Below are 21,770 nucleotides of genomic sequence, written 5' to 3'. Positions count from 1 at the left end.
AGAGGATGATAACCCTACCGGTGCACCTGGTCCATGTTCCTAGTTTTTAGTGGAGTCCGAGTTGCTCATTTGCTTTTGTTACTTTGTATGTATGATTTTAGTTACTTTATGTTCTTTGTTGTGTATGTCTGTTTTCCATGCCTGGTCTTTGTCTTATATCATATCAAACAAGTTTTGCCCACAGAAAATACATATACATATGTAGAAAGGAGAAGGTGCACTAACACTAGTTTTTAGGCCTATTGTTCTGCTGGAATTTAATCATCAACACAAGTGCACTGTATTTTCTACATAATTAATGTTTCATGAAATAAGCTAGTACTTCACAACAATGTGGTTAAATTTTCCACTTCTGATTTATTTTCATCCCCAATTTTAGTGTAACACATACATGAACAATAAACTATGTTATCAACCAAGCCTAATATTCAACTAGTGAATTATGCAAATTTCAAATTCACTACTCTGTTAAAAAAAAAGAAGGATTTCAGAGTGTTGTGAAATCTTTTCAAATCTTTCATGCTAGAACAATATGAATAGAAAAACCCTGAAGTACTGTAGTAACAAAAATTTCATAAAAACTTCTTAAATAATAATTTGCAATCATGAAAATAAAAGTGGGGGTCACAGACCAAAAAAGTATTAATGTTGTGAAATGGATAAAACCATAAAATCGGACAAAAATGACTAATTAAGTTTAAGGGGGTAATTTTAATATTTTCAGAACATACCCCTTTGTAAGATAGCTGAAAAATATCTTCGATTGAATAGAAATGATCTGCATGAAATATATTTTGAAGTAAAAAAATATTATATGGGATATCATCTAAAAATCCTCAGAACCTGCAGGAAAAAATCAGCATTAAAATTGATTAACAACAAACACAAGTTCCTGGGTACATCAAATGTTTTTTTAAAGTACAAAATATGGACTAAAAATAAAGCAATCTTACAAAACTAGTCAGGATAGTGTGTTTTGTATTACAAATTTTAAAAAATAGAGTAGGCAGGTAGGAATTTTATTTATTTCACTGTTTTTTTTTAACATTGAGTCTATAAGCAAAACATTCAGACTTTAAAATGCATATAAAAAAAAAACCTTTACACTTTTCTTTGCTGAAAAATAGAGTGGGTAGGGTAAAAGAAACTCATCTTTTTTTATTTGGCCTTAAAACATTTTTTTTTCTGTTATCTATACTGTATATACATGAACAGATAGATGGAATAAAGTACATCTTGATTTCAAATTTATTAAAGTCTTTGTACATCATTTAAGCATGTATTTGGACAAAAGTTTCTCTTTTTTATTTTGTCATTAGAATTGAACTGTTATGACCACCTTATACATGGACTTACTTAGATTACCATGTTATATAGATAGTTGGTTTAATCTTATTTCAAAATTAAAAAGACAATTTAAAATACCCAATTATAAAAGTTAATATGCCCTCACCATTAGGCCAAAAATAATAATATCCTTGTTTCCTGCATTCCCACTCACCCTAAACATTTTTTGTCTATTTTAAGCCCATTGTTATTAATGTCTAGATTGTTTTCTCATAAACTCAATGGAAAAAGTTTTTGAAAAAAGAAAAAAAATTTTTTTTACTTATTTAAAAGAGACGTAGACTGAGGCCTATGGTCAAGGTAGACATCTCTTTTCAATGTTCCATAAATTATGATGAGCTGCAACAATTGTTTTATTACTGGTTTTACATTTCTTCGTAGAACTTTTTATAATTTCCCACTTAGGTAGTGAGTTACTCTTCATTTTGATTTTTAATGAAAATATTTTGGTATGCATTTTATATGGTCAAGTCAAGTACATAAAGACAGTTTTTTTTAATATCTATTTGTTTTTGGGTGTCTGTTTAAAAAGTGCACAAATTTTGGCAAATACCTATAAACAGATATTTGACAAATTAATATCGATTCTGATTCTGATCATTTTGCCACAGAAAACAGTTTTACTGTGATTATAAACAGTCAATGTCAGCCGTGCAATCTTGTAATCAAAATGGCAAGCATGCAATATCACAGAATATGGGTGTGTTAGAAATACATTGTTTAAACGGAAACTATAAAACACAAAATTTAATAAATGTCTAGATTGTTTCTCCATTAACTCAATGGAAAATATTTTTGAAAAAGAAATAATTTCTCTTCTTACCTACCCTATTTTTTACTTGTTGGTAGCAGGAAACGAGACTTTTTTTTTTGGCCTTATACAAGTATTGATCTATATTATCAATTCAATAAAATGACAACATTTCCTATTTTTATTTTTCCGTATTTACCAACATGTAATACTCATGACATGTTTTTCCTCAATAGAATTTCTCATTAAATATTAAATTCTACATCAAACAAACCACAGAAAATTGAAATTTGATTTTATTGACAATTATATAGCTTGACCATTGTAATGTATTTCCCTACTGTAACTGGATCAAACAATAACCTTTGAAATGGTCCCATAAACATATAAAATTTTGTTATAAAAATTCACCAATTTATTGTGACATACTTTACGGAAAACATGATATTTACTGTTGATATATTGTAATGATTAAGAGCAAAATGGCTGATGTTTAACAAATTAGGGAAAATACTGTGGAACCCTGTACGAATTGGGCAGTGGGTGAAACATGGTATGAAAAACCCATCATTTGATAGTGTAATTTGACTAAAAGAAAATATTTGCCACATAATGTTGGTGCATTGAGTTATAGTTTCGTTGAAATGCACTAAAAAAAATGAACATAACAAAGGCAGATATCTCTGTCAAAACCTCATTTTATTAACATTTCTGAGCGAATCAAATGATGCAGAGTTCAAATAATGGTCTTCTCAAATAGAGAAAGCATCCTTGAGTAACATGATATTTACTGTTGATATATTGTAATGATTAAGAGCAAAATGGCTGATGTTTAACAAATTAGGGAAAATACTGTGGAACCCTGTACGAATTGGGCAGTGGGTGAAACATGGTATGAAAAACCCATCATTTGATAGTGTGATTTGACTAAAAGAAAATATTTGCCACATAATGTTGGTGCATTGAGTTATAGTTTCGTTGAAATGCACTAAAAAAATGAACATAACAAAGGCAGATATCTCTGTCAAAACCTCATTTTATTAACATTTCTGAGCAAATCAAATGATGCAGAGTTCAAATAATGGTCTTCTCAAATAGAGAAAGCATCCTTGAGTAACATTATATGGTCAGATTGGTGGGTTTCTGACATGTTTCTTAATTTTCCCATTTTTTCTGATTCTAACACTTACACTGAACACCTTTAAAGTTGTGTACTGCAGAATTTGTTTAATATAGGCTCAGGTGATTTAATGTTAAATTAAACAAGAGGCTCTCAAAGAGCCCGAATTGCTCACTTGGAAAACCATGCCCTATTAACTAAGTAGGTAAAGGTATCATGCTTTGTTACCATGTTAACAAAAAATTGCTGAAAAAGGGCATATTTTGATTAATGCTGTAAGTTAAAATGAGTACCTTTGGCAATGAAAAATATTTGAAAGGCCTTTGAGGTGTTTTTAGAATCTCTGGAAAAAATTTGGGCATAGGTCCCCCAATTACCTGTTATTCCTCCCGGTCTTGACGGGACATTATCCCAGTAAACTTTTGCTTAAAAAGAACATAAAATGAAGTTAAATCATGGCTATATAGTGGCCATGTTTTTTCACAGATTAAAAAAACACACATCAGATCTATGCAGAATACCCTAAGAAATATTCCTACTAAGTCAGAATATGGTTAAACCTTATGGTTTTTGAGATATATGCGAAAAACTGCTTCTACTTTTAATAACAGCAGCCATGTTTTTTAAAGGATCAAAAATACTCCAAACTGTTCTATGCAAAATACCCTATGGAACATTCATACCAAACTTGGTTCCAATTGGTCAAGTGGTGTCAGAGAAGATTTTTTAAAGAAATAACATCAAAATAGCAAAAAAAAAATGTCAACAGAGGACAATAACTCAAACCTGCCTTAACAGATTAAAATGAAAATTTGACCACAGATAGAACTCATCATGCTGAACACTTTCATCCCATGTCAAAACTTGGCTAGACCTAACAATTTGGAGACATACGAAAAACTATTGTCTAGCCCCCATGTTCTATTTCAGTAACAGTGGCCATGTTTTCCAACAGATCAAAAACCCATACCATTTCTATGCAGGATACCCCAACAAACATTCACACCAAGTTTTGTTCCAATTGGTCAAGTAGTGTCAGAGGAGAAGAGTTTTGAAAATTTTTTAATGATGAAGACAGATTCCAAGTGTAAAACTTAATGATCAGAAGATGGAAAAATGTCATTTTCACCTTTCAATGGCAATAACTCTAGCAAGGAGTTGTCCGATAACTTTGATTCAATGCAAACTTTTTTAGGCTTTGTAAAAAGAATCATTTCAGCAATTGAACGAATTAAGCTAAATATAACAGTTTGGTTCTAATTAGTCTGGTAGTTTCAGAGGAGATTTTTGAAAGAAATATATTAAAAAATAGAAAAAGGACAATAACTCCAAAATAGATAAACAGATTAAAACGAATATTTCACTAGAGATAGATCTCATCATGTTGAACACTTTTACCCTGTCAAAATTTGGCTTAACCTAACAATTTTGGAGATATATTTGAAAAACTTCTGCCTGACCCTTATGTTCTATTTGTAGTAACGACGGCAATGTTTTTCAATGGATCAAACATTGAAGCATAAACTTTGTGCAGGATACCCTAAAGAACAATCATGGTAAGTTTCATCCAAATCCATTCAATAGTTTCAGAGGAAAAGATATTTGAAAAATTGTTACCGACAACAGATGACTACGACGGAGGCTAAGTGACAGCAATAGCTCACATGACCTACGGCCAGACTAACTTAGAGACAATTTTTAGGGGTATGGCCCCCTTGACCCCTTATAACTCCAAAACAGAAAGAGATATCTGAAATCTCAATAAAAAAAATCCACAAGTAATCTAATAAAAAAAAAGACATTTTCAAAAATAGGCCAAAAATAAATAAAGAGCTGCGCTTAAAGCACATGATATGCCCGTTGCCCTTTAAACTTGTCCTCATGCTTTTAATGAATTTATATGATCAACTAGAAATACTGTGAGCCCTGTCAAGTACCCTCCCCCCAAAAAAAAGTAAATAAAAAAAAGCACAAAAAAATTGGCACTATCAAGGCTACCTCAAGTTTAGCTAAGTTTGTTGTCTAGATTTTTAACCCATACATTTCTGTCTTGTTTAAAACACACTTTTCTGACAAGGTTACCAAGTACCTTTTATATTTATAAGTTGATCATCATAACAAATGGTCAATTTTAAATGATTTATTGACGATTTAAACTTCTTTGACCGTTTCCAGCTTTTTTTTAAGAGTAAAACTTCATAACACGGAAACGTAAAATTTATACAAATCTGATGGGAGCTTACATCAATAGATATGAACAATTCACCAAAGTTTCATAAAAGTAGGTGAAAGCGTTTTAGAGTTATTGTCAGAAATCTTGAAAATCTCCCTTTTTTTAAGTAAAAAAATTTATAACACGAAAACAATAAATCTGAAATTTATAAAAATTGAAAGGGAACTTATGTCAATAGATATGAACAATTCACCAAAGTTTCATTAAAGTTGGTGAAAGTGTTTTTGAGTTATTGTCTTAAAACTTGAAAATCCCCCCTTTTTTTAAGGATAAAAAATTATGACATGGAAACTAAAAATCTGAAATTTATAAAAATCAGAACGGAGCTTACGTCAAAAGATATGAACAATTCACCGAAGTTTCATTAAAGTTGGTTAATGCTTTTTTGAGTTATTGTGCAAACAATGTTTTGTCAATCTTCATATGCTCTATTTTTGCATAACAGTTGTCCTTTCCATAATCAGATCTGTACTTTTGAGAAAATCATACCTTTATCTTCCACTAAAATCAACCAAATCGAACAAAATCAAGAATGATAACTCTTGCAAAGTGCTAATTTCATGTACAATCTATATAAATTTTATCTCAAAAGCACATCACCCAAACAAAAAAACTATGACTGGTTATTTGGTCTGTAACAGATTCTGATTTTTTGACATACATGAATCACCTCCTGTCTGATTTTTATAAAGACCGCTAATTAAGTACTGTTAAATACAATTTCATGGGTGGACTAGACTGTATGTGTTTACTTGATCAATAAAATCAATGCTATAATTGTTTGATATTGGTTAAAATAGAGAACTGATCAATGTCTAAATATGCTGACTGTGAAGTTCAGACATTTGGTATTGGTTAAAATAGAGAACTGATCAATGTCTAAATATGCTGACTGTGAAGTTCAGACATTTGGTATTGGTTAGTTGCAAGCAACTATGTTATAGCAGGTTATTTTCTTGGGTGTCAAATACTGTTATTTACTCCATGACTAAGGTTATTAAGTACTGTAAACAAATTAATTTTCGCAGATTCTGTCAAGTAAACATATTAGCGGATATAAATTTTTCATGGTTTCAAAAAAAATATTAGTGTTATATGGTGTTAAAAATCAATTTCGTGTCTACTGTACTTTACGGTTTTCTGTCCACCGTGAAAATAATTACGTTTACAGTATTTATGGTCCCTCAGATTACTGGAATGGAAATTGGCGACATTCCCAAACCTCATGAACATAGTGAAAATTAGAACCTTGCCTAAATTTCCTGCTATACAATAATTTTTGCTATATTCCTGAGGTTTGGGGAATCCCAATTAATAAAAGATTGCCAAATTTTTGTCCAGATATTCCTAATATAGTTTTTGTTCCATTAAATCTGAAGAAGCAAGATATAAAGGCAATGAAAATTTAATACCCTTATTCATTGAGCAAATCACAAAATTTGGCACCTGTGAAATTTATCCACTATATTGTAATAAATGACATGCCTCATTTTATGTTAACTACTTAACATGTATAACTAACTTGAATGAATACTTTCTACATAAATGACACACACACACACACACACACACACACAATGTTACACCATTTACTGATACATTTACCAATTTCATTCTTTTCAGCATAAAAAGGGAAACTAGTACTTTTTATTGGGTTAATCTTATAAACTATGAAATTCATCTAGAGGTTTAGAACCGGGGAAAAAATTAAGCATTCACAACATCATAATATACTGAAAACTTTCTTAAAAATCATAATTGTAATTCTGTAAAGACAATGTAAATTCACAATTCAGGCATTCATCAATTACATAAATGGCATATGACAAAAATATCTCTTTTTAAGGAGGTGCACAGTTCTACTATTCTAACACCCAATCATAAACACTATTTTTTTTTCCTCTATAGATATTAGGAATATACAATATAAGTCTTTATGAAATTATGATTGATTGATTGTTGGGGTTTAACGCTTGAGCAGCAATATTTCAGCTATATTCAAGCGATGGAAATTGTGAAGATTTTAGAAAAATTTATTTCCTCTAAAGGACTCACATTAGGTACAACAATACAATGCAAACAGCTTTATTCTTTACTAACCCCTAACTATTCAATAACACACTTTTTGATTAGATAAAAAAAACTTTGTCTATCATCTCATAAACCAAATATTGTAATATGACTTTGGCATCATCAGCCATTTTTTGATGATCTACCCATTAAAATTTTGATACTGAAATTAAAGTATAAGGAATGACTGTAATGTTTTTTTTCCTGTCTGTAGAGAAATGACCCCAATGCATGTGGTGCATGCTTGAAAATTACCACCTTCAAAAGTTATTTAGTGTGCACCATGTAAAAGATGTTATTTCTTCATAGATACAATATTATAACAATTCTATCCTTTTAAAAATCATATTACATGTAATATGCAATAATGATTAGGCAATTTTTTTAAATTGTCTTCATGTACCAATGACAGTCTACCATAATGGAGACATTCTCTTGAAAACTTAATGTCAACAGTAATGATTAAATATTTATTGCTGCAATGCCAACCTCTGATTGTTCCTTTGTCAAGAAAGAATATGATTGCAGAGGACTGAAGCATGAAGATAAATAATAGATCAATTCAAAAATACTCAAAAATGTAAAATTCAAAACATGCTTAACAGAATGCAGCTTGATACACCAGCAGAGATCAAACAGAAGGGGCAAATGTTGACACAAATTCAATCTAGATTGTGATTTGATAAGATTTTGACCAGAATGGAAATGATAAAACAAGAGGCTTCCAGAAGCCTGAATTGCTCACCTGCCTCAATATTTGGCCTTTCAAGTACAATAACTCTAACAATGAATTGTCTGACAATTTTGACTCAAAGATGACTTTGGTAGGACTTACCGTAAGGATCATTTCATCAATTGGAAGTTTCTTTTAATCTATTACAGTTTTCAAGATATTGGCTGAAAACTTCTAAAAACATAACTTTTCGCCTTTCAAGGGCAATAACTCTTAACAAGGAGTCGTCCACCAACTTTGATCTCCACATACTTTAGTAGGTCTTATTATATAGATTATTTTAGCAACTGAAAGTTTCTTTCTATCTATCATAGTTTTCAAGATATCGGCTGAAAACTTAAAAACAAACTCCATTTTCCATCTTTCAAGTGAAATCACTAACAAGGAGTCACCAGACAACTATGACCCTATGCAGACTTTTGTAAGTCTTATAATGAGGATCATTCCAACAATAGATAGCATTCAGCTAAACCTAGTGATTTTTGATATATATCGAAAAACTTCAGTCTGACCCTACGTTCTATTTCAAGTAACCATGACCATGATTTTTGACAGATTAAATATTTCCATGTCAGTTCTGAATACCTTAAGAAACCAATTATACCAAGTTTGGTTCTGATTGGTCAAGAAGTTTCAGAGGAAAAGATTTTTGAAACAAATAACATTAAAAATAGCAAAAAATGTCATCAAAAAAAGGCAATAACTCCAACATGGCTTAACAGATTAAAATAAAAATTGGACCACAGATAGATCTCATTATGCTGCACACTTTTCCCCTGTCAGAATTTTGCTAAACCTAACAGTTTTGAAATATATTTGAAAAAACTGTTACTCCTGTCTGACGCCTATGCTATATTTGTAGTAACGGCAGCCATATTAGTCGACAGATCAAAAATCCTCACATCAGTTCTATGCAGAACACCCTAAGGAATTTTCATAAAAAGTTTGGTTCTAATTGGTCTGATAGTGTCAGAGGAGGAGATTTTGGAATTGGTCTGGCAGTGTCAGAGGAGGAGATTTTAGAAAAAAATAACATTAAAAATAGCAGGAAAACATCAAAAAAGGGAGATAACTCTAACACAGCTAAGCAGATTTACACAAAAATTTGACCACTGATCGATTTTTTATGCATAACAGTTTTACCCCATAAAAATTGGCTAAACCTAATGATTTAGACATATATGTGAAAAATTTCTGTCTGACCTCTATGTTGTATTTTTAGAAACGGTGGTAATATTTTTCGACAGATCAAAAATTCCCAACATCAGTTCTATGCAGAACACCCTGTTTGGTTTTAAATGGTCTAGTAGTGTCACAGGAGAAGATTTTTGAAAAATTGTCGACAACTGTGCCAAGTGATAACAATGTAGGATTAAAATATAAACAAGGTCTTTTAAAGGACAGTGATTTTGTTGAAGTCTGAATCAAACCTTTGGCATACTGGTAAGTAAAGAAACAGAGAACACTGTTATGAAAAATTTCGTATTAAAATCATATGGAGACAGTCAAACAAGATGTTGAGTCTAAAATTAAATTCCATGATATGGCGTACCTACATAAATATATAGTGGCTGTGATAAGTAGTTTCAGAGAAACTGAAATGAAAAAAAACACTAACACGGACAGACAGACAGATGGATGGATAGACAAATGGAGGAATAAATTAACACCATGATCACTATATACCTCCTGCTAATATAACTCTTTAGTGACAATAATCAACATCTTTCAAAGAATAAAATTCATGAAAAAAAAGTTGTCTAATGATTGAAAAATCTTCTCGTAAACTAACCTAATGAAGACAACTGAATATCAGCTAAAGCTCTATCATCTCTCTCATGACCAGTTATTAAAAATTCTTTTCCAACTAGTGCAGGAATGGTTTCCATTCTTTCTTCATCTCCTTGGGGAACCTGCAAAATGCACAATGCAACCTTCTATTAATTATATTTATAAATTTGAACTTTGACCTGTGACCTTGAAAATTAAAATTATTCAAAATATGAATTGAGTAAATTATGCGCTAAACTTAGTCAAAAGCTATTTATTTATGTTGATTCTAAACTATTTATAGTAGCTACAGATGAGCAAATATAAGCATAACTACATGTATATACCTTTGCAGTCATGTAACAACCATTTTATCATAAGCTTAAATATTTTTATTTTTGATATTTTGTTTAAAATGTTATTGTAAACAGAAATTAACATGTGGCTTTTCATATTACCCCTGTTCATAGGCGATAAAAATTATAAAGAATATACTGCAGAATTCAAAATGATGGGACATTACTTTGTAAATGACACTGAAATACAATAGAAACTGTTGGATTTTCAATGTGGATTATCTCATAAGAGCAGACAGATTGGAATGAATAATTACACATTTCATCATATAGACCTATAAAGCAACTTAATGATAAAAATGAAAATGTGTAGCCTTCTTTTGGGCGTATCACATATTACAAAATCTGCTCAAATCTTAGCTGGAGTACTACTTAAGTACTCGCAAAATCTGCTTATAAAATCTGTGATAATACATTTTTAAAAATTGAATTTTTAACAAAAATATTATCAAACTGTGATTAAAACAAAATAAGCACATCTTCAAATTCAGGTGAGCACTATGTATTACTTGACCACAAAATCTGATTCCCAAAATACACGATTTTCAATATGCAAATATACAAAATTTCAATGCAACACCATGTTGTTTTCAAGATTTTGCTATAAGAGAAATAGTCAACAGACAGACAGACAGTGAAAACTAAAGAGCACCTACACCACTGAGACAAGGATTTAACTATTGACATCTCAAAATATGTGTAGCATTCTGTGGCTTAGTAGATCTCAAGGCTGTTCCAAAGTCATAACCTACGTTTGGTGAAAATTCACTGAAGGATATTGATACCAAGATATTCAGGGCAGATGGTTCCAGTCGGGGATCCTGGAGTTTAGAAACGGGTAGAGAATCCTGGAGTTCAGGAATGGTGTAAATAGAAAATTATGAAAGGAACATTTTGGAGTTAAAAATCAAGATTTCATACACAAAATTAATTTTCCCAATATCAAGGACGGCATGCACAGTGATCTGCCAAGGGCCATAAAGCATCACATTGCCCTGAAACTATAATTTTTTCCCAGGATACTATCTGAAAACAACTTCCAATAAGGTCCAATAAAAATGTATTATAATTTTTGAGATGCAAGACACTATACTGAAGGGCTACCAGGATACTAACTGTAAATCTTAGAACACTGTATAAATCATGCACTCCTTCCTTGGATAAAGGCCCGATTCTTTAACATTGACCTTTGACCTTGAATACAGTATTCTATTTTCCAGTATTGAGTTTGCTTAGACATCAAATAACACCCAAGAAGCTTAACTATGGTTATGTAATAACTGGAGCTTACATTCTCATATTTCATTGGATAAATGTGATGGCAACCATAAAATTCAAGGCTCTATTGGGAACATTTAGGTCCAGAATACTTTCAATCACTTTCATATATTAAATATTTGTAAATGGTTTACTTGTTGAACCAATTGAATAAATTATTGTAATATGAAACATAGTACACAGTTCACTACTGGTATATAAAATCTAAAACGATGGAAACACGTCTGCTGCCTTTTTTCCGACAAGAGGGTACTGAGTTTGCTTTGACATCACCTGACATTCGTGATGCTTAACTATGACAACATAATCATTGCAGGTTATGACCATTTTTTGAAAAATTGTAAACATGAACCAATTCAATTATTAACTGAAATATGTAACATAGCAGACTGTTCACCAAATAAAATCAAAATCAGATTTAGTATTTTAACATTTGAGAAATTGTGTTGGCTATATTTTTTAAGATAGTACTTGTTTACAAACATGGTATGACAAGGCAGATTATTAGTTCTTCTTTACCTTAAAAATCAGACAATCTAAATATACCAACCAAATAAAAATGGATGACTAGACAAATTCATTGTTTAAACATGTAGCAGCTGTGTAATTCAATAATTATGATGTCCCATGGAAAGAAATAAAATTGAAATAGAGATATGCTAGATTTATCAAAATGGCAGCTAACATTAATTTTCACACAGAAAACTTTCTAAGTTTACTATAAATTCATTAATTATTCGTTGATGTTTATTTAACAGTCCTTTTCAGGTCATAGCTTACATATATAATCTTTATTTTGGGTGTCAAAATTACTATTCATAAAAAAATATAAATTACTTTATATGTTGCTCTGCATTTATTTGACAAAGTTTCAAATTTTGATTGATATCTTCATCATAAAAAGCTTATCTTGCTACCGATTTATAATAATCTCATTGTTAAATTTTCAAATGGACTCAATGTATAATTTATCAAGTGAATAATCTTTAAAGTATAATTACATTAAATGAAATGAAATATGATTACAAATGGTAATTCATTTCTTTTTTTCTAACAAACACTTGATAAAAGCTCACAAAATGAAATCCCTGCTTACATGCAAAGCTATGGCTGTAGATCTTTGTCATATTTCTATCATTTTTGTTTATTCTAAAAACAACTACTGTGAAAGTACTATTGTTTTTGTGGAATACCAATTTTTGTGGTTATCATGGGTAGATCAAACCACAAAATTTGGTTCCCAATGAATAGTAGATTCCCATTGATGTGTATACTTCAAAACCACGATTTCAAGAATCCACAAAACTGTACTTCTTCCCTGATCCATGAAAATTGGTATTTATGAATTAAAGTACTTTCACAATAACATGGCAAAGAACAATTGCTTTCACAATAACATGGCAAAGAACAATTGAGCTGCAGTTAGAGTTATGTAACGTTACAAGTTTCAAGTGACACCTTTATCTTTGTTTTGAAATGCTTTTTGTATATTACCATTATAAATTAAAGAACCTTAGTGAGCGCCCTCACATACCCCACGCGTCCCCACGATGGATACTCAAGTAAATTGGTTTGTAAGAGAAATACATGTAGAAGGACCCCGATAAAACAGGAATAAGACTTTAGACCTTTATCCTCTAACTAAATTCTGTTACTCAGAATGATAGTTTCAAACTCCAGACAGTTTTAGTTAATCCAAAGTAAAAATCATCATAGTGGAATAAAACATACACTTGACCTGTAGCTTATCATGGCAAATTTATATACCAAAAATCATGTCATAATCTGGAAGCGTTTAGAAAAAAAAGTCCGAAAAACGGTTATTTCTGTGAATTTAGCTATGTTCAAGGCCCGTAATCTTGATAAAAATCATCACAGCGGAACGAAACATAAACTTGATGTGTAACATATCATGGTGAACCTATATACCAAAAATCATGTCAATATCTGCAAGTGTTCAGAAAAAAAGTTCAGTAAACTGTTTTTTTTTGTTGTGAATTTTGCTAAGTTCAAGGTCCGAAATTTCGGTAAAAATCATCGGAGCGGAACGAAAGTTAAACTTGACCTGTAACTTATCATGGTAAACTTATATACCATAAAATCATGTCAATATCTGAAAGCGTGTAGAAAAAAAGTCTGGAAAACTGATAACAGACTGACGAAGGGAATGATGGACGGGTCAAAAACATTATACCCTTCGCAACTTTGTTGCGTGAGATATAAAAAAACCCTTCTCTAGTATGACAAGTGCATACAGGACATATGTATAAGTCCCCAGGATCTCTCGGCCCAATTTCCGATGAATAGTTGGACATCAACTTTCCCTTAATGGACTCAATACCCAGACAGCTAAAAGCTGCATTAGCTGTCATTTTCGGAAATTTTCGTTTCTTATGAAATTGGAATTATTTCTACTAAATTGTATTTTTCTTGTATAATTTCATTTGATATCCACAAATAAAATGCATTATATACCTGAAATAGGTGTCTATATATTTGTTGTCTTGCAAGACAAAAAATCAACCTAAATAAGTTCGTATGCATGTGACTTCTGGTGACCTTAATCTGTGCATGTGTTGTTAAGGTCACTTCTTAAATAAAGATCTGATTGCAAAGCAAAAGTGGTTATTCAACGGCAAAGAAAACCGACGGACTCAAGCCGTAAAAGAAAAAAGTTTTAATACAACGCAAGGATCATTTTGGAATTTATGTACTGTGATGTAATGCGACTCAAACATGGTCATTATTTATTTGAAAGCTAATCAAGGAATAGATGAATTGAAATGAAAACAAGACAAGTGCTTTTCTGTGTATCTGTTATTGTTACATTTGTTTTTTTACCAAGGTCAAAGTACTTTTAACCCAGGTGAATGTCCTTTTGGCAATTTTCGGAAGTAATGGTGAAAAGTAATTAGATCAGACCTATCAATCTTCTTTGAGAGAACATTTGGCCAATTGAACAGACCATGTTTTGTACTAGTCCCACAAATAACTTTTACTGTGTAAGCTTGCAGAAGCAACAGCCTGCAGGTAGCCATGTCATCCCACTCTGACAAATTATTCTGACAAAGGGTCAGTCTATCACCTAAATGCTCTATTCTAGGCGGGGGGCAGTGTCAACCATTTTTAAAGTCTTTGGTGTGACTTAACCAGGGATTGAACCCATGACCTCTAGCACTCAAGGCAAGTATTCACCTGAGACAACTGAGATATGATGTTGTCATACTGCTACACTCTGAACCCTAGTTAACATGGGCAATATTCTTGGATTTCACTTTCAAGTTTCCCTGGGCATGTGCAAATTGAGGAATGGTTGTTCAAACTGTTCAATTTTCCCTTTTAGGCAAGTAGAAAACTTGAATTTCTGAAAGCATTGCGAAGTTTGGAGAGCAGAGTTTAATTGAGGGAAACCTTCATTTGGAGTTATCCCCATGAAACCGGACTTTGTTTAAAATCCTAGAACACTGATTAGGCCCAGTTTAACATGAACAAGGGTATGATGATGTTATACTGAAAAATTACCTATCATGAAATACTTTTTTTTTTTCACAATGACAGTGAAACCTGACTAAACTAAACCCTAAATAAAATAAAAACTTGTCCAAACCAGATATTTGTCACAGTCCTCCATATTAGCTTTATGTATTTTAAACCTGGGTAAACGAAACACCTGTCCAAACAGAACAAATTCAAACAGGGGTTCAGTAAAGACAGGTTTCACTGTAGATGATGAACAACAAATGCATGAAAATTAGTAAACAAAAGATCAAATTACAGTAAAACAATGAATAAATACAATACATACAAAATAAATGAAGGTTTCAAATATTAAGAGGCTGTCCATGTAAAAATCTGGCAGATCCTGTGATATGGGTAGCACAGGGTACATTTTATCCCACTGAATTTTTTGTTCCAATGTAATGTATATATCATATGTATGTCAAATTTTGTATGAGTGTGTTTTGTGATAAAAGGAAGGACAGGAGGGAGGTTGGCCACCCATATCACTATATGCCCCACTCAAACAGGGGGTACAATAAAAGTGGTCAAAGAACTTTGCAGTTAAATATAAGAAATATGAAAATCACAGCTGAAGAAAATGCTATTTAAGACCCCTTTTTGTCTTTTAATTCTTAAAAGATAAGGGCCATAACCATTTTAATCAATTCATATACTCCTTCTGTCGTGTGAAATATAGTGGTACAATTTCATTGGGATCCAAACACTTTTAATTAAGTTGCCGCCTGTAAACCAGAAGTGTGATGGCTTATAGCCCCTAATTTCTTCATGGATACGATAATCACAGAATCTTGTAATACAATAGCAAAGAGATGCATGTACTTATAAATAAGTTATTAAGTAGAGTTTTAAAATGCTTGCTTTTGATCGATATTCCTAACTATAAAGGGAAATAACTCTAAAATCAATCCAGTGGAATCAAGAATCAAGAAACAAATAATTGAATAGTACCCAAAAACAGCATGCTGTAAAAGAACTACTTTTCATGGGGTACCAATTTTCATGGTTTTTATGGGTTGACAAAACCAAGAAATTTAATTCCCAACAAACAAGATATTCCCATTGATGTGTATACTGAAAACTTCCAAACCACTAATTCTTCTAATGGTAACAAGGTATTATTTGAATTTGGAATTATTTTGGATTTAAGAAAATAAGTGAAAAAAAATATTTGTAAAACTTACCCCCACTTAGGGGTTTAGTCATGCTGTCATGACTAAGGGGGATGAGTAAGTTTCCCTGACTTTAGTTATCCTATTAACCCTACCCCTTAGACATGCCAGCATGACTAACCCTTAGTAAGGGTAAGTTTACAAATTTATTTTTGGTCTTTTTCTTAATTCCAAAGTAATTCCAAATTCAAACAATACCTTGTTTTGTGTTTCTTCCAAGATCCACGAAAATTGGTATCTAGGAATTATAGTACTTTCACAGTAATCCAATGATAATAACCAGACAGGGAAAATAGACACACACAACAAAGAACACCCCGGCTCCATTAAAAATTGAGATCACGGACCAAGTGCACTGGTTGAGTAGGTATCTTCTCTGCTTTCCTAGAAACATTAACCAAATTACTCATAAAAAATATCACATCCGGGGAGATGAAAGAAGAAAGAAAACCTTCACAGAGTGAACAAATAGTTGAGGTATGGAATTTATGTTACAATAATTATACTCATGCTATAGTTTTGAAACTTATTTTTGGCTCCATTCAGTGAATGTCGTTATCCAGAATATCCTGTATTGGCCTTTGTTCCAAAATCACAAAGAACCAAATGCTTATAGTGTTACAACTTTATGAAATGCATACTTTTGTTCCCTTTTTGGCCTCTTATTCCAAAACTGTAGGGCCACAATCCAAAAAATCAATACCAACCAGTATATAAGTCATTTGTACCAGTCTGTCTGACTGGTTTACGGTCTTATAATTGGGTCTATTTGATTATGTCACAGTTTTACAATTAAGTTTAGAATAAAGTGTACTTATATTGTGGTTTAGTATTTAAGTGTTAATTGTGATGGAAAATACCCAGACCAACCTTTCTTTTATAGTTTTAAACCTTGTTGTAGAATTTTATCTACATCTTTCAATTACATTGTAGTTTCCAAGTTATTGCACAAAAAATAAAGATGATGACATGGGGGACAACAGTAACATACAATAAATTCTGTACAATGCTTCAACCACTCAATAACCATACCTCTCCTCAGGGTACCATCATCATCTCTCACCATTCAGTTATTTTGAAGTTAACAGTTTAATGACTGTTTACAGGCATTGTAAAGGCAAGCAGTACCTTTAAATAGCAATGAATTCTTCACAATTTGACAGATGAAGTTATTTTCACTTACCTGAAGAACTTCTGAGCCATATAAATCTTCATAAAACTGGTCAGCTTCTTCTTTACTTCTGATGTAAACTCTTAAATTTGAGGTCATGTGTACAGTCAAGAATACTGGATTACCTCCCTTGAAATAATATATATATTTTAAGATTTCACAAGATACAGACCTCAAATTATGATATTATTCCTAAGTCCTCAATAATAAGTACTCAAAACAAGAGTGTATACATAATTTGTTCAGGAGAAAAAACTCAACAAATCAACATTAATTTAACCAAATGATGATAAAGACTTATATATATCTTATTTAAGGACATGAGATCAGAGTTATTTTCAGTGTTTAAGATTCTAAGAACTTTTGTGCTGTTTTTGTTCCTTTAATCAACATTTTTGTTTCACATTTTTCCCTAACAACAACTCAAACATAAGTTATTTATACCTACCTCAACATAATCTATCCTTCCCATTGCAGTAATAAACATGGTCTGATTTGGCTTCAGAAGGAAAACTCTTGGTGGAACAACTTCTTTTGGTAAAATACTCACCAACTCAGGTGGTGTCAGCAAATTAATAATCTATTTAAATAAACAATCTTATTTTAAGGAGGTAGACATAGGGTAAGGGACACCTACAAATCATTGGAACGTTTGTATTCAGCATTTTATATCAACCTCATGCAAGCATCAAAGTAACTTGGACTGATTTCATTCTATTTCAAATGAAAGCTTGATAGGCTTTGGTGAAATTGAATATAATACAAGCATATCACTGATATCAAGAGTTATGTCCCTTACCCTACATCTACCTCCTCAAATACTAAGTGTTTCAACTTATATAAACAAAAACATACAAAAAAAGCAAAATAAATAATAGACCCAAAATTATTAATATGGCAATGGTCAGTGGTCCATTTGCCTAATAGACAAACCCAAACCTGAAAGTTTGAACTTAAAAATCTTCAGATAAAAAGTATCATTATTTTCCACTTTCTCACTAATCTATTTATGAATATGAATTTAAGATAAAATTGTTATCAAATTCTTAACATTTCTTAAAAAAAAAACACCAAAATATCAATGCTTTTTCATATATGATACACAGTGATGATTTGTTGGCTGGGAGTCAGAATAATCAGTCCCAGTGGGTTGGCATGCCTACATATGGACTGTTGCTAGCACAATAAAAATCTGGATCTTTGTATGGGATTAGAAGAAAGTGGGGTTTGTGTGATTGATAAATCATTCTCATCTTAAAACAGATACAGGATGTGAAACAACAATCAATTCAATCAATCAATTTGATAGACAATATTTGTAACTATCATAACAAAATATTAGTTTTTGGACCAATAGACAAGTATAACCCTATCTAAGCAATTCTCCCTAGGTCATTATAGTACAGTGCTATTTTAACACTGTGCTATCAGTAAATAATTTTGGTTTGAATGTTCTATGGCCACAGCCTATAATTTTGGAGAAAAGTAAGGAGTGTGCTATGCCAGTAAGAACTGTGTATTTCAAATTCATGGCAGGGTATAATCTAAATTTCCATGATAAGGAGAAGTTATAGTAAATTATGTTTGAAATATAACAATATTGACATTTTTGTCAATGTAATCTATTACAAAAACTTCTCCCAGTCAAAACCAAATGGGAGAAGTGAACACAAACAAGGAGAAGTTTTGGTCCATTTTCCCTCTAGATGAGGCCCTGTATATGGAGAGAACACTACAGAAATAATTGAAGACATACTTGATCTTCACAAATAACTCCTGGTGTATCGAACAGCCATCGGTTGCTCTTCTGATAATCTTCATCATCAAAGTTAACTCCAGGTGGAAGATTCAACAAGTGTTCTCTCCCAATGTGTGAAACAATGGAGTCATGTTGCATTTCAAAAGTTGCCAAGCTATATTTTGGTGGAACAAATGCCTCATCCTCTTGAAAATCTGTTATTCCAAGATATCCTGTGGATTAAATAAGTTGTGAATACTACCATTGCTGTATAAAAAAGCAGACCTAGGAACCCCTAACCATCTATTAAATGTTAAAAAGGTCTCTCAATGGATGCTCCCATGGCCTCCTTTTCCTGTTTGAAACTTTTCGAGAAATTTTATTACATTTTACCATTGTGCACCTCCTATTTTAGATTTTAATCTGAATAAATTTGGAGGTTACATTTAAAATGATTTAAATCAAACTACCCAATTTATAGAGGTGAACAAGAAATGAGTCTCTATAGACCCTTTAGTGGTAAGTCAATGAAGCTGTCTAACATATACTTCCGTAAGGTAGGGATCTGGTTGAACAAAAGAATTTTCCTCACAGAAGTGTATATAGAGTATGCTCCATACATACTCATCAACTATACCACAGTTAGCATGAATGGGTCTATTGTACTAATTCAATACCCCTTTTTTACCTGTTAATGTAGCACTTTTCCATTTATTCCTGAGATTCTCTTTCTCTTGAACAATAGATTTTTGAAGGTTTCTTTCTTCCAATAGCATTGCTTTATCATTCTTTAATCTTGCTTCTCTCATCTGAACACGCCAAGATCTTGGATTGAGAATTGGAAACTTTAAGGTATTAATTGTAGTGCCTGCAAAAAATAAAGATATTAAACCACTCATCAGAAAACTCCTTGCTAAAATAAAGTATCATTAGTCAATTAACTACAAGTTCTCTCCTATAAATATTCTACATTCTATATCTATCTACTCCAACAAAGGTTTATGAATGTTGAGAAAATTTGATAATGTGGCAATCTTTATTAAACCAATTTAGAATGATTGTCTGGTGTATGAAAGGGCTCGTTATATAATAACTTAGCTTTCAAATCACTGTAACTCCAGATGTTAATTCGTTTTGATTCAATTTTTCCCATTACTCTCAATAGGTATTTATGACTGAAATATCAGGGAAAAAAGAAAAAAATGCAATTTTAAATTTCCTTAAATATGAAGTGACACAAGAAAAAAAGTATTTTCTTATTTTTGATTCATGTACTGACAGCTAACATTTTGCATGGTAAGGATCATAGAATTTGATGCTTTCATTTCTCTGTTGAGTACATGCTATATGAAACTTTTGAAAGATACAACAGATAATTTCTTCTTGAATTGTCTCCCTTGTTTAAGAACTTGTATAAAGAGCTGTAATAACAATCTTAGTCAGTGCTCCAGCTAGAAATTGAAAGGGGCAGGGTGCTGTTGAGCAGAGGGCACCTTTGTAGTCGGAAAAGGGCACTTTTTTTTGGTTCGCATGTTTACCATGTCAAGTTGTTTGTTTCATTTTCTATGTATGTAATTTTTTGTTTCTTTGTTTTCTTGTTTGAATTCTTCTTTCTGATAACTAGCTGCTGAACCCCACTTCTTATGGTTTATATGAACATTTTTTGATAGTTACTATATGCAAATATCAAAAAATTGTCATATTTACAATAAAAGCTACAGTTCTACAGCTATGACATTATGCTTTTTATTATGTGTCCACATTTTTGTAACTGTATATATGGTAGCAATAAAGATGTAAACATGTTTTGATTATTTATTATAATATGAAAACTATTTATATAATTTCAAAATTCATAGCATCACACACTACATTCATACTTCACAATCAGTGCTTACAGGCTCAAAATACACATATACACATTCACCCATACAAACAGCAGTTCATGAAAGTTACCAATATCGCTAACAACAAAATCTATCTCACATTCTTCAGAGAACAAACATCTGAAACACTCACACACTTTCACCATACAAACTGTAGAAATCTACCACCTCTCAAATACACACCAAAATATACAAAAAAGTACAAAAATAAGTTAAGGCTATTACATGTTTTGTCATTTGTTCACATCAAATAACAGTAATTTTTTACAGAACAAAGCTTAATTTCACAGTATTTTGATAACAACAATAAGTTCATGACATCTATCTATGAAAATTTGAATGTAGCACACTAGAAAATGTTCATTTGAATAAATGCTTTTAGCACAATGAGTTGATTCTTCTGTCTCTAACTGTGAAAAATCTGGTGACTGTGGGCTGAATGATGTCTGCAAACATAGTCTCATCACAGTTCAGTTTGATATTCAGGAGACGGTTTAGAGTGCTGTTCTTTAGACTGTTTCGGTGGCTGGTCTTGATGAGTTTGACTTGAGAGAATACCCTTTCTACTTCTGCTGTACTAAGAGGGAGAGTGGTGGCAATACTTATCAGTTTATATACCAATGGGT

General features: G+C 31.7%; 1 protein-coding gene across 1 annotated transcript in view; it reads right to left on the bottom strand.

Annotated features, from left to right (window-relative positions):
- Positions 1–21,770, bottom strand: part of LOC148620746 (nitric oxide-associated protein 1-like) — a 28,690-nt gene that overhangs the window by 3,320 nt on the left and 3,600 nt on the right. Inside the window, exons 3-7 of the mRNA XM_088574499.1 lie at positions 19,947–20,126; positions 19,277–19,491; positions 17,969–18,100; positions 17,533–17,649; positions 10,047–10,167 (exon numbers count right to left, since the gene is read on the bottom strand). Of these exons, the coding sequence (XP_088430625.1) occupies positions 10,047–10,167; positions 17,533–17,649; positions 17,969–18,100; positions 19,277–19,491; positions 19,947–20,126 (765 nt within the window). The remainder of the gene's footprint in view (positions 1–10,046; positions 10,168–17,532; positions 17,650–17,968; positions 18,101–19,276; positions 19,492–19,946; positions 20,127–21,770) is intronic.

Source organism: Perna viridis, chromosome 3, assembly GCF_037379345.1.
Source record: "Perna viridis isolate PV_CMFRI_1.1 ecotype Kerala chromosome 3, ASM3737934v1, whole genome shotgun sequence".
Lineage (NCBI taxonomy): Eukaryota > Metazoa > Mollusca > Bivalvia > Mytilida > Mytilidae > Perna > Perna viridis.
The sequence above is the reverse complement of the archived record's forward strand: the minus strand, read 5'-3'. Positions and strand labels throughout refer to the sequence as shown.